At 42.0% G+C, this 18,308-nt stretch overlaps 1 protein-coding gene across 2 annotated transcripts; it reads right to left on the bottom strand.

Annotated features, from left to right (window-relative positions):
• Window positions 1–5,539: 5,539 nt before the first annotated feature.
• Window positions 5,540–17,864, bottom strand: patz1 (POZ/BTB and AT hook containing zinc finger 1). Of its 2 annotated transcripts, XM_080728668.1 has the most exons (6): window positions 16,381–17,847; window positions 14,436–14,499; window positions 14,121–14,292; window positions 10,549–10,710; window positions 7,820–8,026; window positions 5,540–7,374 (listed from the first exon to the last, which is right to left on the bottom strand). In XM_080728668.1, exons 1-6 carry the CDS (start codon window positions 17,835–17,837, stop codon window positions 6,893–6,895), a joined length of 2,544 nt encoding a protein of 847 aa, XP_080584794.1. In that variant the 5' UTR covers window positions 17,838–17,847; the 3' UTR covers window positions 5,540–6,892. The 2 variants fall into 2 exon arrangements, with proteins under 2 accessions (XP_080584794.1, XP_080584793.1); XM_080728667.1 differs by lacking the exons at window positions 7,820–8,026; window positions 10,549–10,710 and having other exon boundaries at window positions 16,381–17,864.
• Between the last annotated feature and the right edge of the window lie 444 nt (window positions 17,865–18,308).

Raw genomic sequence — 18,308 nt, 5'->3', positions numbered from 1 at the left:
AAGAGACAATTAACCATCGACAGAACTTCACAGTTACACATTGAGCAAGATGTTGGCGCTCCCAATTCCACGAAGTATTCAATCCACCAACATGTAAAAATAACACCACAAATTCAATATCATCACAAATATAAAATACTATATGTAGATTATGTACAGAGTATAGTATCGGATACCTAGTATAGGATATAGTATAGGTATAGGAGGATTCAAGTCTGTCTGAGAGACTTTGTTCTCGCAACTAAATTTTGACACTTTGTTCTCGCAACTAAATTTTGAAAGAAAAACGTTTTTATTTATATTGTATATTGTTATGTTTTCATCATGGATTTGGTTGTTCAGTATTCATTCCTTGTTATGGTGAAGAGACAATTGACCATCGACAGAACTTCACAGTTACACATTGAGCAAGATGTTGGCGCTCCCAATTCCACGAAGTCCACCAGTCTCCACAATAATAATCATTAACACCACAACTGTCTAGGGTCTAGACTTAAGTTAGCGCTCCCAATTCCACGAAGTCCACCAGTCTCCACAATAATAATCATTAACATAACTCTAGAGTCTAGACTTAAGTTAGCCCAAGTTGACACTGACAGACATAGTGGTACACACAGGGGCGTCACACCAAATTCTGGGCCTTGGGTACAAGGATTCACTGCAGGCCCCCCATGAATGTTAACTATTGAAAAATAGCAGATATACAAGCACACAGCGCAGCACCGAGTGCCGCGCTGCAAGCTTGTATATCTGCTATTTTTGAGAAATCGTGAAAATGTGTGCAAGAAACCTATGTCAAGGACCCCCAAGATGATATGTATTTGGCCACGGACCCCCATCTCAAAATATTAAATTCCAGGGACCCCCCAGAAGCAAAATTTGAGTTAGAAATGTTCGCCTAAAAAATACATATATTCAAAGATTTTCACACATTTTCACAACTTTTCAAAAATAGCAGATCTACAAGCTCGCAGTGCGGCACTCGGTGCCGCGCTGTGAGCTTGTATATCTGCTATTTTTCAATAGCTAAAGTATAAAATAATTAAGGCCCCTCCACCACCGAAATGAGGTTAGGGTGACCTGACATCTGTAACTGAGTAATCAAATATGTCATTTCATTACATAACTGTGTCTTGTGTTACCCTGTGAAAATGAATAAACACATTAAAATCTGCCAAAGCTATGCTCTCTAACTTAATCCTGACGTATACTTTGTTAGTCACATGCATGGTGAACGAACCACAATGTAAGCTTGTAGATCATCAATTTAAGCACATAGGTCTAATTTTCACCTAGGCTATGCCCAACATACGGATATCATGTCAAATGTGGTTAATCCCAGTGGTTACCTGTTGAGGATATAGTCACCAGCATATACTGTACTGTACTGTACTGTATGTGTGTGTGTGTGTGTGCGTGTGTAATGTATGTATACCGGTGTGTGTGTGTACGGTGTGTGTATATATATATATATATATATATATATATATATATATATATACACACACACACACACACACACATTTTCTTTCCTGCATTTGAGACAGACCAACATTTCACGAGGTTTACATTCTTCTACATTCTCTACTTTGAGTAGACTTCATGCAAGTAATGCAGATGTTTAACATTTTAGTTAAAGATCTATAAGGGTCCATTTGATTGAAAAACACTGCTGTATATACTGTCAACTGACCACAAATAACTGACAAAGGGAGGTTATATACTGTCAACTGACCACAAATAACTGACAAAAGGAGGTTATAGTAGGAGCTTTTTCAAATGCAATTTATTTGACACTCACCTCTGAACCATTAAGAGAGATGAGACTCAGTAACAGAGTACAAAAACAAATATCTATAGAAAAGTATGCTTATATCAATTGAAACATGTCCCAGGAGACATAATAAAACATGTATCTGACATGTTTTTCAGAACAATCTTCTGGAGTACAATGATAAAATACCAAGTTAACATATTGTACATCTTGTTTGTCCATGTCGGTCTATACAAAAGTGTCAATGCAAGTCACTCTGCATGTTTTTTGCCTACCTTTTTCTTAAAAATAAAAAAAGAGGTTTTAATCCACTGCTAAGTCTGCTATGTGCACAATCAGTATTTGGAAGGCACTTTGCAACAGACCAAAAGCAAACGTCAAAACAGTCAGAAACAAATACGTAACTAGGCCTAAATAGTCAATGGAATCTTTTATATTCGAGTACCAACATGAGACAAATCAAAATAACATCCAATGAATTTACTACCATGTATTAAATATTGAGAATCTGTAACAGAACGGTATACTGTACGTTACATAGCATCTTCCATTTATTTGGGGAAAAACAAAAACAAACAAACACCCTTTATTCCCTCTACAGAGTAAATACTAGTGCATCATGGCAGAGTGGATCCCAAAAAAATGAACAAATTGGTCAAAGAGGTGAAGTGTGTCTGGCAGTGTGCGGCCCACTACCAGAGCAAATTGAGAGTACAGTGAACAGTTAGCCACAAATTGCATCTCTATGTTGAATCTAGAGTTGCAACACCAATCATTGACAGCCCATGCATCCAAACAGAAAGGTGCCATCTGATTGTATTAAACAACGTTAAACTCACCAACATTCCAGCTGTATGGAAATCTTGAATAATCCACTTTCCATCTGCACAGTGTTTGTTTGATAGAAGTCCACCGTGGACATGTTATGGGCTACTTTCTGTCAAGAGATTCCGTACAGGTGATTCTTTTTCTAAGTGTTGGAGTTTGGAATCACTCGTTTTCAATTTCAACAAAACGTCCTGCTGCCTCCCGCATTATGTGCAATTTAGAAACAGGTGGTACACAGGACCGTGATTTCCCAAACTCCAACACTTAGTTCTTGACAGAAAATAGCTCATAACATGTGTGGATTTTTATCAAACAAACACTTTGCAGACAGAAAGAGGATAATTCAAGCTTTCTGGAATGGAATGTTGGCCTGTTTAACGTTGTTTAATACAATTAAATAGGACTTTTCTGTTTGGATGCATGGGCTGTCAACGGTTGGTGTTGAAACTCTGGATTCAACATACAAAAAAAAAATAACCTAGAGTTGCAATTTGCAGCTAGTGAACAGTAGTGCTACTGTCACCAACCAGTGATCGACACTCAGTCCCCAACTCAACTCATATACATAGTAAAATACTCAGTGTTAAATTAAGTCCGAGTTACAAATCGATACATTGTCACTGAGGATTTTACTGTGCAACCAAGACAGCATTAAACAAGGTTTACTCTCTGTAACGCAGTGAAGACACTCAATCAAAACGTCCATAACTTAATATCCCTCTACATAACAGACAATGGAAAAAATATATACACATAGGACAATCACTGACAAACATTGATCATATATTGGTTTGATCATATATATATTTATATATATATAGTATGTGTATATGAATGGTATATACACTTGTTACAATCACAATATAATCATAAATAATGTAGGAATGTACTGAATTTTAATAGACTAAGATAAGCCACAAATAATTAAACTGAAGCAAAACGGGAAACAACAAACGCACAGAAACAAACACAGAAAGCCAACCAATATTCAAAACACTCACATACCCCACTACACCCCCAATCCATTCATGTAACATTCTTTCCCTGTTTCGCCGACCGATTTGCCATGTACCAATGTGATCAATGGTTAACTTTAAACGATAAAATGGTTTGATTCAATATGACACACGTGTTTTGTACAAGTTACAGTGCCCAACAAATCTGGTCAATTAAACACACACAGTGTTTTGACTGAAATCATAGAGATTATTTTGTGTAATAAATAGCTTTCTGGAGGCTATAATTAGTAACTCAATTTATATCATGAGGTTGTTTAATGAATTAATTCATAACAATAGACCTATCAATTAAGGATAAGCATGAGGCAGATAGCCTGATCTTTACCTAGTATCAAGCCAGCATTGTTCAATGAAAACAACAAATCTACAAGCCCATGATGTGTTGCGAGCTTGTAGATCTGCTATATTCAGTGCATTAACGCCGGCACATAGCCAAGTACAACTCAGGCTTAAAGAGCACACAAGGAAGAGAGAAAAAGTAGAAAGTTGAGGGGTTAGCTCCCTCCAGCTGTGAGTAGACTGGAGTGCACACTGCACAGTTCATTGAGGCCTGTTCCTCTCACAGACAGTCAATGACATACTGTAAGTATGAGCCAAGGGATTTAGTTTCACCCATTTACATTCTGAAACCACAGTTCCATTTCCACAACAAGAGTGCAGACGGGGCGACGGCTGATTTCATACAGAAATGCCTTCTTCACCTCTAGCACAAGCAAATCTGATAGAGGAGAGGCACTGATAGTGTGGGTAACTTTAGGCATAGCCCAATACAAGAGAAAGGAACATTGTCAATACAAAGAAATGGATGATTTGAATTGCATTGTTTTTGTTTTTTTTTGCCAGTCAAGAGGATGGCAGATCTAGAATGTTAGCGGCTCCTCACCCATTCCTGCCCACAGCTGTATAGTAATGGCCTTAATCCTGCTTCAAATAAGATCACTGTTGCACAACACACACACACACACACACACACACACACACACACACACACACACAAAGAAACACACACATCTCTGTATCTAACATAATTTAGCGTGTAAAATTATCAAAATTAGCAAACCACAAGATTTTTGTTTGACAAACAATATAAAAAACTTTTGTACACAAAACATAGAGGGCATGAATAAGTTAACAAAATATAATCTACATTTCTTAGAATTTTATAATTGTCACACCTCAACTTGGTCCCCATTATATTACACGTGAGTGATTTCACCTTTAAGTGATTGCCAAAAAAAGACAGGGAAACGTTCTTATTTGAGGGAGTTTTACAAAGGTATTCATAATAAGCTCATGGCGTCTTCATTACACATTAACGGGACGTGATCAGAATGAAACTTAATAAGTAATAAATGCCATCTATTTTATAGGTGGCACTTTAACACAAATTCTCTGATGCTGTAAGACTGACTGGTAGAACTTCTTCCTTTATGAAATTCTCAATACAAACTCTGTTATACTGACTGAGAACCAATGTAGTTGGAACTTCAGTGTAATGGCCACGTTAATATTGAAGGAAGCAAGATTAGGGGGTATTAAAGGCGCACAGATTGTTTCCTCCCTAGTATCAGTAAAAATTGGTGACGCCCACTTCTGTGACGCACGCTAAACGGCCTGCCTCATATGAGCGAACTGCTTTATATATACCCCCAAACACTTCCTATTTTAGATGGCACCATGGCGTCAATGTTAAACGTTAGCCTATCCATCCCTGCTCCTCAGGATCAGCATCCCTCTCGTCAAACTATTATATTATATTATATTATTATATATTGTCGTTGTCGGGTGGAAACCTTGTATGTCCAAAACGGTTCGTTTTTTATCATTTAAAAAAAATTAACTAAACTAGTGAAAACAGCCGATCTACAAGCACACAGTGTGCTTGTAGATCTGCTGTTTTCACTACACATTTACGTACACATTTAAAACTTGGAGATACAAGGTTTCTGCCCGACAGTGACGATATAATCTAATACGCATTGTACATTATTTTATTAGGATTAAGGCTAGGTTTAGGCAAAGTTTTTGTCGCCCCCATGCAGCGAGGCGGACCACTCTGCCCGTTCGGTGAGAACCGACTACAACAGTAGTTGGTTATAGGCAAAAAACTGTTTGCTGGCGGGCTTGAGCAACGACAGGCACCACCGAGCAAGTCGCCGTGCCGAACACTGGGAAGGCTGCCGACTCGGCATAAGCACAGAATGGTAAATTATCCCACCCCACCCAGGCAATGCCAGCGACGATCCTGGCCCGTGAAGCATAACTAGGGGGCGAAGCAGTTATTTGTGCATCACAGAAGGGGGCGTAGAGTCCTTGGTATGATTACCTTCACCATAGTGGTGAAACATTTGAAGAAGCTATTCAAAAAGAAATATGATAATTGCTCCTTCGTGAATATGCCATAAAACATGAGCTTGTTATGCATGTGATAATGTGTCCCCTTAGAATTAAACTCTTACAAAAGACTGATAGCAGACTTCGACACAGAACACAATCTTAAGCAAAGGTGTAAGGCAGAATTTAACCCCTGCCATATATATATAAAACAAAAAGAAAGAAAGAAACTTGGAAAAAATAAACATTTCCTTGAAAGCAGCAGAGTACAATATTCAAATAACAGATTCACCGATCTTGTTGTCCTTAATTTAAGGAGACGTGTCATTGCAGCCTTCTGAGTAAATAAGAATAAGCTAGAATAAGTAACAGCAACTAAGAATTAGCCACTTAAAATGCAATGGCAAATGATAGATCTGTGATGCATTTCATAGCATTGAAAAACTGTGGGGGAGTCGACAATACGGTAAGTCATTCCTTGCTCTAAGAATTAAAATTACTCACCTTGTAAAAAGTAACAAAAGTAGCTATGAAAGGTTGATTACACACACACACACGAAACAAGGTCATACTAATGTCATTAAACTTCAAAATGATCAGATTAAAAATAAACCTTTGCCAACATTTCAGAAAATACAAATATGTATTATAATAAGATAAAATAAAAATGCTTTCCCCCACTCTGAAACAGAAAGAAAGAAACATAACGTCAGACTCCATGAAACGGAATAATAGCAGAGCTGAATGCACAGTGAGCGACACAATGAACAGCAGACTCTTCTTGAGGCAAAATTCTTCCCAAATAAAGAGGATTTCGGAGCGGGGCAGGGGCGGTGCCGGGGGGTTTGGGGCTGGGGTCATAAAAAAAAAGAAAAAAAAGAAAACCTTGTCCTAATTATGAGAGGTTTTTAACATAACATAATTCCCAGCAGTTAGGTCACTTCCCTCCAAAGTCCATCCCGCTCTGACCTGCCTCGGGGTCAACCAGTGACGCGGCGAAGGCAGACTGCACTATCTGAAAGCCGAAGGACTCCAGCAGGGACATGTTCTGTTGTGGGGAGAAGGGAGAGCTCAGGGTGGGAGCCAGCTCTCCCAGTCCAGAGGACCCCGCTCCCCCCTGGCCTTTCTGGGTCTTGTGGACTCGATGCTGGTGCTTGTTGAGGTAGGACTTGGTACGGAAGGCCTGACCACAGATGCCACATGCAAACTTCTTCTCGGGGTCCGTCTTGGCTTTGGATCCCTCTGGAGAAGCCAGCGCCCCGGCTGAAGGTCCATTGCAGGCTAAAGAGGACATCTCGAGCTCCTCCCCATCGGGCTTGTGCGGAGACTTGAGCTCGCTCCCGTTGGACAGTTCCCCAAACGAAGGGTCCGATTCATCAGATTCCAGATGTGGACACTTCCCAGCGTTCTCCTGCCCGTCTGAGGTCACCAGAGTGTGAGGGAGGGGACAGACCAAGAGACAAAAAGAAAAGATGCAAGGAGAGAGAGAGAGAGAGCCTTGAATTAGCACAATATACGTTCAAAACAAGGTTAAATTATAACCATTTTGCAGTAGCTGACAACCACCTGAAACAGTTTAAGGTTTAGGCTTCAAGTTAAGTGCGTAGTCATGTGCTCTGAATAGCGGGGGGAGGGAGAGTGTAACAATTGACCCAAAACATGCTCCTTTGACAAATACATCTGGAAAACCTGCCTTATGAGCAATCATTTGTATGTGACTACAGTTAACTGAACTCTAGAAGTGGAAGGTCCAAATCATCTAGCCCAATGTCCACATTAGGAATCTCCTGTGCTCATCCAATCAGTGGGCTGTAGTTCGCACCATACCCCACCCCAGTCCACCCTCCTGCTGGACTGTACTGACCTGCAAGAGGGCCATGGAAGGGGAAGCCAGGTGCGCCGGCAGAGCGACACTCCCAGAAATATGGAGGAGCCCCACCTGACTTCCCCAGCAGCAGCTCAGGCTGCAGAGGGCCTGGCTGGGGAAGAACCGGGGTTCCAGAGAGCCTGCTGTGAAAGCGACCCTCTGCCTCGGGGAAGGTGACAAGCAGCTGGTGACTGGCGCACAGGTCTATACACAACACCCGGCCCAGAGAGAAAAGGAAGGGGGAGGAGGGACAGACATAACAGGCCAGCGGTAACCACAGAGATAGAATTACCTTCATTTCACCACTACTGTTATTTTGCATTACTGTCTGTAATCCTCAGACCCAGTAAGCAAGCAGCATTCACTTCTTACTTCGTTCAGATCACCGGAACAAAAGGTGAATTAATTACTATTCTAACAGCCAATTTGTGAGGCCTGGCGTCTGTGGCACAGTAGCTTACAACTCAGATAGTTCATTATCAAACGTAATTGATAATGGCAAAGCTACATTGCACAGGCCTCTTCTATGACAAAAAAGCCATTTAAGAATTAAATGGACTTAAAATGTGTGTGGTAGATGTATTATTTCGTGTATGCCATATAAAAGGACAGCACTCATTCTAGGCCATGTTCCACTTGCAGGAAAGATATATTCTCTTTGTTGTTCATTCAAATTCACCATATGCCCCTTTATGTACAATTATGCTTAGTCCCTTTATGACACGACTAGATGATTTAGCATATAGCAGAATAAAGACTGCTAAAGTCCACAATAGATTTAATTATCTAAACCAAACTTTAAAAAATCAACACTTACAATACATCTAAAATTTAGAGATAAAACCAACTATAGGTTTTCAGCTATTAGCTTAATGGACATTCAAACACTGCCTGAATTACAGGAAAGACAAATTACTAGTATGTGGGTTGAAGACATACTGTATGTGTTGTGTACTGGTTTTCATAAAAAGGCACATTTTATATGCTGCACTGTTATACAGCACACACATTACTAGGACAATCATGCAACATCAACACATTGCAGACCACCTGGTGATGGAGGGCAGGCCAAGCAGAAACACTTCATACGACCATGGCCATGCATGCTGAACACGCAGGCAAAATCAAATAAAAAGGAGTACTACTACTAGTCCCTATAATATGATACTCTCTTAAGGTTCTTGTTGCTCAAGCTCGACAGAGATGGTGCGCCAGTTACATTGTAACTGTTTTTTTTTGCTACAGCTGCCAAGGCAGTGAGAGGCAGTTCACATGCGTCACAGAAGGGGTCATCACCATGTTACTACTACTAAAGACGGGTGCGCATCACAGGGCTTGACATTAAGGCTTGTCCTGTTGTCTGGGACAAGTATATAAATCCGTCCGGACAAGTTCATTAAAAATGTACTTGTCCGTTGGACAAGTGGCTCTTGGTTTCACTTTTTCTGAGATGCTCCTTGTGGCTTTGTGCTTTATGCAGTCTATGGACTGCCCATACTATGGAGTGGAGGGTGGAGGGTGCAATTAGGGGGGGGTCGTTCACTCACTGTGAACAATTAAAAGACTAGGCACGTTGCAGATATGACTCACCCACCTGTGGTCAGTCCAGACCAGAAGTATAATTGTGATTTTTGTGCCCGGACAAATGTACTTGTCCAAAGGACAAGTGCCTCAAAAAGTTAATGTCAAGCCATGGCATCATATACATTCATGACACTGCACCGTGGGAGATAAAAGCTTGATTCTCCACCTTTCACACTGCAACGAGTGAATGTTGGGGCAATGTTTTACTTACAAAAATGTACCGTATATACAGTATATATACTTGACAGAAGAGGACATGGGTTGGTAATTTTCACAAAGGTCTAACTAGCACTGTAATTTACTGCCTGTGATTGAGCTGTAAAATTATTGTAGTATTTTACTTACTAGTTTACTATGAAAACCGGCACATTTTGTCCGCGTATCTCTGTCTGTCTGAAGGCCTGACACTGTAGTTCCCCTGACACATCACTGTGACATCAAAGATGATATCACAGGTGACATCACCAATGTAAAAGTCCATATACGGGTATTCCCCAGAATCCCTTTTATGCCCATATATCAAGATCCCTGATGTCATCAATATACATTTTCTAGTCTAGTCATCTAGTGGAAGAATATAGCTTCACTCCAGACTCAAGTGCTAATGAAACAGTTTCAAATACCATTTGCGTCTCTAGCACCAAAGCTACAATCACTCTGACCTGAAGCTTTAGAAAGATCTGACTCATGTGAACAAAGAAATGCATGTTAAACATACAACTTGAATTAATTAAATTTGACTACAAAAAAAAAAAAGTTTAATCTAAATAAGGCTTAAGTCACAAAAAGTGGAGAAAGCGAACATTGTTTACGTCCAATAGTAAACAAAGCTTTGCATATCACGGTATACTGTATACAACCATGCAGTCAAAATCTTCAACAAGTTCCCTGTCTGTTCTGAAAATGACCGATATAGATAGCCAACAGAAAAACAACCAGCAGATGAAATCTGAAAGTAGCAATGTATGAAGGAAAACAGCTCGGCAGCAGCAGCAGAAGTTGATGTACGTGTTATGTTTTAAGCATAGGAAAAAAAAAAAAAAAAAGGGAATGCAACAGCATGTTTCCTTCCAAAAAGCAGCAGAGCAAATGAAAGCCAGAAACATGAAAAGGTTGGAGGGGTGGAGCAGACGGCTGCTTGCCTTCCACTGAGCACTGGCGTCCCGTGTGATAAGGGGTGCCGTTGTGCATCGGTGTCCCCCCCCTCGACTCGGGGAACACGTGCACTGTGGCAGCGGGGTGGGGCAGTGGCGAGCTGTGGTGCGCCTTTATGTGCACCTTAAGGTAGGAGGCAGTGGAGAAACCTGGGACAACATAGGAGAGCAAAGGAGAGGGCAGTTGATGGAGACACCCGGCTCTATGCCTCCTGAAATAAAATAAAAACATTCATACTCATAATACCCGTGTACCCAATGTCAATTCTGACAGGTCTGGAACTTTGATTAAAAGACAACTTCTTTTTTTTTTTTTTACAACAAGGGTTCATATTTTAGATTGTAATTAGAGAAAGTGTGAGTGTTCAAATGTTTTAATTTACTGCTGCTTTCTACCGTTTTAGTGATTTTAGCGATTTTGATTTCAGTGGGTGGGGGCATGCGTACAAGTGGCTAAATATGTATGACACAATAAGCCCATTCCCAAGATGCACGGCAATCTTTCATGGGCAGATGTGACTTATGGGGGCTAGTAGTGTTACTGTAAATAGTAATAAAGATATCGCTGGATTATTGTGTCTAAACATACATATTTAGCCACTTGTACACATGCCCCCACCCACTGACATCAAAATCGCTAAAACGATAGAAAGCAGTAAATGAAAACATCTTAACACTCATCTTTTCTTTTCTCTAATTACAATCTAAAATATGAACCACCAAGTTGTCTTTTGACACTTGAAGACCAGCGTTTATCTGAAATCTAGATGACAATGTTTCAAGACTGAAGTGAATTTCCGTCTCTTTGAGCTATGGAACAATGTAAACAAAAGACACAGGAACATCCATGTGAATCCTACTAGCAGGGTTCCCAAACATTTTTACCAATTAATTTCTAAAACTTTTCCAGAATATTTAACCCAATTTCCAGGACTATATAACAATAATTCAGCTCAATAACAAGTCGCTTACTCCTATGCGCAATGCCCAAAGACAGGTAGTGTATGCCAGTGGTTCTCAACCTTTTCAGGCTGTGACCCCCGAAATAATCATATTTTAACTGGGGACCGGTACCCTGACGAGCACTAAGAGTTGAGGAATTTTGTATAATACGTTCCTATTGTGAAAATAGCAGATCTACATGCTCACAACGCCTCACTATTTTCACAATTTCTGCCTCTAACATTTGACAATTAGGCCAATGTTTAATTCGTAATTTCAGAGGTATCAACAAAATCAATAACCAAAGACAATGCATAGCTATTTTTTCCAGGACCCTTGATCAATTCCAAAACGTTTCCAGTACTGGAAAAATATTTTTCTAATTTCAAAATATTTCCAGGAATTTCATCATGGTGGGAACCCTGTACTAGGAGCCAGAGCAATGCTCCTCCTTTGCAGCTACTGTATGAGTGTATTGAACGAGACCTGGGTGAGATCTGGCTTGGATCCCCAGTTACAGGTACTTCTCAGTCACTGACTTGCTAGAGCAAATACACATTCTATTACACATCTGTGCTGGACTGCTGGACCAGTGCACGATTTACAAATAACACAGTGAGTTTTTGCCAGTTAATCCTGGTTATGTCAATATTGGTACCACCCTCTGGCTGTCAACAGCTGCATATGCAGGTAAGCATCTTGAGAAGGAGATGTAAAGTATGCTGTTTCTTTGCTAGCTAGAGAAGCAGTAGTAGTACAAGCAGGTAAACTAATGGACCAAACTGCAGAAAAACATAATGTAATCTACTGTATAACCCTCTCTAATCCTTTCCCTTTTAAAAGTTTACATTTGTAAAATTCCTTACTTTGTAACTACGTGGAGCCAAAACCTTTGTAATTTGTAGCCAATTAGAAGTTGGCAAATTATGGAAAAGCAAAGAAAGACAATTCAGAAGCTACATTTTCAAGAAACTGAATTTGTAAGACTATCAGATAAGGTAAATTCACGTTTTAAATCTTCTTCAGCATGAAGAGGTATAGATTATACAATTCAAAACCGTCTCCTGATCATGGCATCTACCTGAAGCTATTATCAATGCATTCAAATGTGCAGACAGGTTTCCTGATCTTTTGAACATTTTTGAAAAATATCAACAACAAAAAAAGTTTGGAAGAATTGAAAGATTTTGATATACAGTATATCAGCTTGGGTGTCCTTGACACGACATTTAGAAGGCATTTGTAGAAATCAGCCTAAGGTCTTAATGGGTTAACCTGATAAACCATTAATCATGTCATAGACATGCATATCTTTGAAAGACCATGCATGTAGGAAATAACCAGTTGCACCACTTCTGCTTACGAACATAAAACCCTATGCACAATATTTGAGTGATGGTTCAGACTGCCTACCAGTGCATCCAACCAATGCATCGTGGGAAAGATACAACCTAACCAGAGACAAATCCACAGGGTGTTGCCTGGTAATTGCGGTTTCCCGGTGCCAACACCACTTGACACCAGTTATAATTGCTGCTCTGTGGATTCAGCTATTATAGCACAAGACAACACAACAAGGGCTTCGTGATAGTTCTATACCTCAGTAAAAATATGCATAAACCTAACCCAACGGGAGTTCGACCTATGGGGCAGTCCCCTGTGCAACAATGTGTGTTCCTTGGATAAAGAAATAGAAGGTATGTATTGCTTAACCACCATAGGTGATCCTGTAATTGGCAGAGAGAATTGGCTTACTGATTACTGGGGAAAAAAATTGATTCAAATCAGCCAGAAATGTGTGAAGGTGTACAGAAGGTTACACAGAGTGTTTAAAATTATATACTAAGAGGGTTTGATCTAACAAAAACAATTTGCTAATTAAAAAGAGTGGCTCTTCAGTCCGTTTAGGGCTGGCAGTACTACTATATATGGTACAAGATAGTTTTGCAGAGCCTACATGACATTCATGCATCACATTAATACGAACAACTGATTTCCTTGCATATGAAATGCTTCAACCTCTCCTGGAATTCGACAGGCCTTATTTTGCTTAGATTTCATGCAGCTCATGGTACAGACCTTATGGAGCAGAAAAGGACACAAACTTCTCTTGTTGTGAACAACCCTGTCCAACAGTCATTAGTGACACATGCAATTTCAGGAATTGCCATTTGACCATATCCTGCTCCTTGATAAGTTAACCAAAATGTCACTTAGTAATAACATAATAACTTTGTGTAGATAAATATATATCTACAAAATTATACATTTTAAAAATAGTTTTTCTGTTTAAAAAAATAAAGTTAATTGTTGATTGTTGACATGGTCCAAGTCGAGAAATCAGCCATGTTTTTCGTTTATCTCACCCCCTCTTGCCGTGTTGTGTTGTATGTGCCAATTTGTGTTGGACAAAGCAAAGACACAGCTATCAGCTGATAGTTTAGTTTTAGAATTAGTAGCTATAACATTTGAAGAATTTAAAGAAAGGCCATTAATATAGTGTCATTGAATGTGAAATATGTGAATCAATAGGTTGTAACTGTATATGAGCACATAGCAGTGTATAACATGTGTAATGACAATACAGCAGTGTATAGCATATAATATTGGCCAGTTACCTTTGTTACAAATACCACAGTAGTTATGATTCCCTTCACTGTGTTTCTTGAGGTGGTCGGTCATATACGCAGCCCGCAGGAACTTGCCACAGATTTTACAGGGGATTTTGTCCTCATGGCAAGCAAGGTGTGATCGCAGGCGATCTCTCGTAGCGAAAGAAGCATTACAAATCTGAAAGACACAAATTAACATCAGCTATCCAGTCCATTTTTTTGGTCCACATGATTTATTGCAAGAACTAAATGAACTCAAGACATTTTTTAATTTGTTCATAAAATCAATCTATTTTTCTATAGGTATATCCAAAATGTCACCTGGCACTTGTGGGGTCTCTCCGTGGTGTGAACCTGTTTGATATGCCCGTTCAGATGGTCTGGTCTGGAATGAAAAGGGAAAATAACTCTCCTGTGTCATCAAGTCCATGTGTCTCAAAATGTTCAGTTGTACTGAGGCAACAACCTTTGACCTCTGGGACCAGAACTACTTGTAAGGTAACCTCGCCTACCAGGCTTTCTGGGGGAAAAGCCTGGTGTTCGTTCACTGTTGGCCGTTTGGTTTCCGCCTAAAGCGCGGAAACCACAAGAAGAAGCGGCGTCACTTTGGATTTGGTCCCCCCGTTTGTTTCCCCAATCCCTATTAAAATGCTCAAGTAGCCTAGCCTAGTGTAGTCTTGCCAGTCGCTACAAGTTGGACTAAAAGATGCATATACCAAACACATTTTTCAAACGCAAAACTACTCCGCATCAAGGAGTTTATTAGGTAGGCCGTAAAAGTATGTCCTTGAGCGCAGGGGAATATTTTGGGTCAAAACTGATTGATCTTTCCGGCAAATTGTAGTCCTTTGAGTACTACAACATGACGTGTTGTGGTTTCCGCTCCAGACCGGTTATAACCCCGAAAAGTGAAGTGATCCCATACTACTTGTAAGGTAGCCTGGGATACATATTTTGGTTTCTGATCCGGTCGGGAGCAGAACTTTCTACGTCATGTAGTAGTGAATGTAGTCATCATCAGGCGGAACCACCGGTGCCGTGCACGTGCACCTCCAAAATGTTTAAAATTGGTTTAAATTGGTATAACCGTTTCTTTTCTTTTGGTATAATAACCGTTTGGAATGTTCATCTTTTATTCGAACAACTCGTAGCATGACTAGCGAGAATAAATTAATTGATTTGCATTATTACGGAAATAACGTTATGTCATGCCTTACAGGTCTGTTACTCAGAGAGTGTACAGATGGAACCTGCCTGGTTCTATATTAACTCTTTCAGAATCGAACCACCAAGGATATTCAGTGTAGAATCGGGGATGCCATGGATGAAAAGTGTATCAAATTAGGGGTCTGTGGCATAAATAATGCATATCATAGTGTTCCTTGAAATTAAAAGTCTGAGCTGTGAGAATCATTGGGCAAGAACAGTGTTTCTCAAAGTGGGGTCCAGGGACTCTCAGGTTTCTGTAAGGGTCGATTCATACTCCACTTTTAGAGCCTAATTTATTTCGGTTCGGCTCTATCTAAACTATGATATGGCGTCATTCAGAGCCGAACCGACATAAATTAGGCTCTAAAAGTGGAGTATGAATCGACCCTTAGGGTGTTCTAAATTGACCTATACAAGTCTGTAACTCTTGACAGTGTACAAATGGACCCTATTTATATACTGTCAGAGTTAAGGGTGGGTCCTCCTGGAAATATACAAGTTTGAGAACAACTGGCCGAGAAGATGTAAATCAGGCCTTATTGGGGCGAAGCCACAGTCCAGGCTCTAAAACAATAAAGCAAGAAAAACAAACTCAAGTAAGTTACTAACATATAATAACCCATACAAGTCTGTGACAGCGACAGTATTTGTATACTGTCAGAGTTACATGCAGGGCATGACATTAAGGCTTGTCCTGTTGTCCGGGACAACAAACTAATGCATCTTTATGGACAAGTTCATTAAAAATGTACTTGTCCATTGGACAAGTGGCTCTTGGTTCCACTTTTTCTGTGAAGATCCTAGCAGCTTTGTGCTGTATGCAGACTATGGACTGTGTAGTGGAGGGGGCCAAGGGGGTCTTGTTTTTATATTTGTCAAATAAATAAACAGAAAAGGAAATGACTGTGAAATGGCAAGTTTATATCCGGACAAGTGACTTTTGTGCCTGGAAGAGTGAATGGGGTAATGTCACGGCCTGGTGTGGGTCCTTGAAAATATAACAGTTTCAGATTCAGAACCACTGGCCTAGGAGATGTAAAGCACAATAATAACTCACCTGGAGAAGCCTTTTCCACAGCTCTGACACACGTAGGGCTTGCCCACGGAACCGTCGTGGGAGCGCACATGGTACGACATCCTGTCCTTGCGCTTGAACCGCAGGCCGCACACGTGACAGGCGTACGGCTTCTCCCCGCTGTGGGACAGCTTGTGTCGGTTCAGGTGGTACACGTCGCGGAACACCTTGCCGCAGATGTCGCAGCCCACGTGCCGCCTGGTCCGCTCCCGCTTGTTGCGGTTGACGTTGTGATCCAAGCCGTGCAGCAACGGCACGCCGTTCTCCAAGCCCTGCAAGTCCGCTTCAGAGTGACTGTGAGATATCAGGGTGATGCCGTGACCCTCCGTGGGCACTAGACTGTTGTGGGTGGCCGCGCCGTGCTGCGCTTCGTGGTTCTTCAGCCGCTGGGGTTCCGTGAACGCCTTGCCGCAGGTTCTGCACGGGAACAGCGCGTTGACGTCCGCCTTGATAGGGGTGCTGGTGGCGTGGCCGTGGCGGTGCTGGTGGTGGTTGAAATGCAAAGGCTCCATGGCCGTCGTCGGCGTGCCTTTCTTTGGTCTGCCCCGGCCCCTCTTATGGGAACCGGGGGGAGAGCCGCCGATGCTGCTGCCACCGCCACCACCGCTGTCGTGGAAGGAGTTGTTCATGTCCTCATCCTCCTCCTCGTCGCCGGGCAGTGGCAGTCCGTCCACAGGCTGCAATACGGGCATCGACGACTCGTCGTCGTCGTCCCCCAACAACATGTCATCGCCGTTGTTGTTGTTTTGGGATCCGTCCATGACATGATGCGTTGTTTGTCCGTTGTTCGCAAATGAGGAGGAGGGCATTCCGTTTAGCAGCATGCTGCCAGTCCCGTTCACCATAACGTGATCGCCGTGGTGGTGTTGTTGTTGTTGTTGGAAGCCCGGTGGTTCCGACAAGGAGCCAATGGCGGCCTGGAACAGACTGGCGTCCCCTCCCCGGGCGGTGGGCACCAGGATCTGCACGTTGGACTGCTTGATCACCTCCTGGCAGATCTCGATCACGGACCTCATCAGCAGGAACTTGGCGGCCGTCATCAGCTCAGGGAAGCACTCCAGGCGCACCACGATCCGGGACGTGTAGGCGAAGTCCAGGATGTCGCGGAAAACTTTGGGGCTGATCGTGTGCATCTCCAGCTCCCTGTTGTTGTTGTTGCTGTTGGCGGCGGCGGCGTCTCGGTCTCCCCCGCCGAGGTCGCCGCCTCCTCCCTCCGCCGCCTGACAGCTGAACACCGACTCGAAGTAGTCGCTGCAGGCGGCCAGCACGGCGCGGTGCGCGGGGAAGCTCTCCTCCCCGACGCGGAGGACCACGTCGCAGAACCTGCCTCCATCTTTCCTCTGAGCGTTGAGGTTGTGTAGCATCTCGGCGCTGTGTCTGCTCACCTGGTAGGTGTAGGAAGAATAACCGCAAGACGGCTGCTCCGCTGCCTTCTCCATGCCGGATGATTCATCCAACACCCCCGATGGTTGTTATCGCGACGGTCGTTGTGGAAGCGGGGGACTCGTTTCGATGTTATTTTTATTCCTAATAAAAACACAAGCAGCCCTCCTCCCTGTCCGTGTAGCATGTAGACGCTAACGGCTACAGCGAAAAGCAAGCAGCAGAAAGATGGCAGACCCTCCGCTTCCTGTGAACTTCGACCCCCGTTTCTTGTAAGGGGTGGGGGGTCGCGGTGCTCCGTTTTAATGTTATGTTCGCCCTCTCCTTGAGATAAGATGGGACCACTTTGTATTGAACCTCCTTATCTGGGTGCCGTTTTCCCAGAGGATATTAACGTCCAGTATTGGGTTATCGTTATCACAATACGGTCATGTGTTTCTGTCACAATGGAACTACATAATAGTACAACTACTCAGTTCTCTTCCTGGTCGCGCTCTTAACCCCCTCCCCCCAAAAACACAAGCACG

The sequence above is a fragment of the Nannobrachium achirus genome (assembly GCF_963921795.1).
Source record: "Nannobrachium achirus genome assembly, chromosome: 6".
Taxonomy (NCBI): Eukaryota; Metazoa; Chordata; class Actinopteri; order Myctophiformes; family Myctophidae; genus Nannobrachium; species Nannobrachium achirus.
This window is presented reverse-complemented; position numbering and strand designations above follow the sequence as displayed.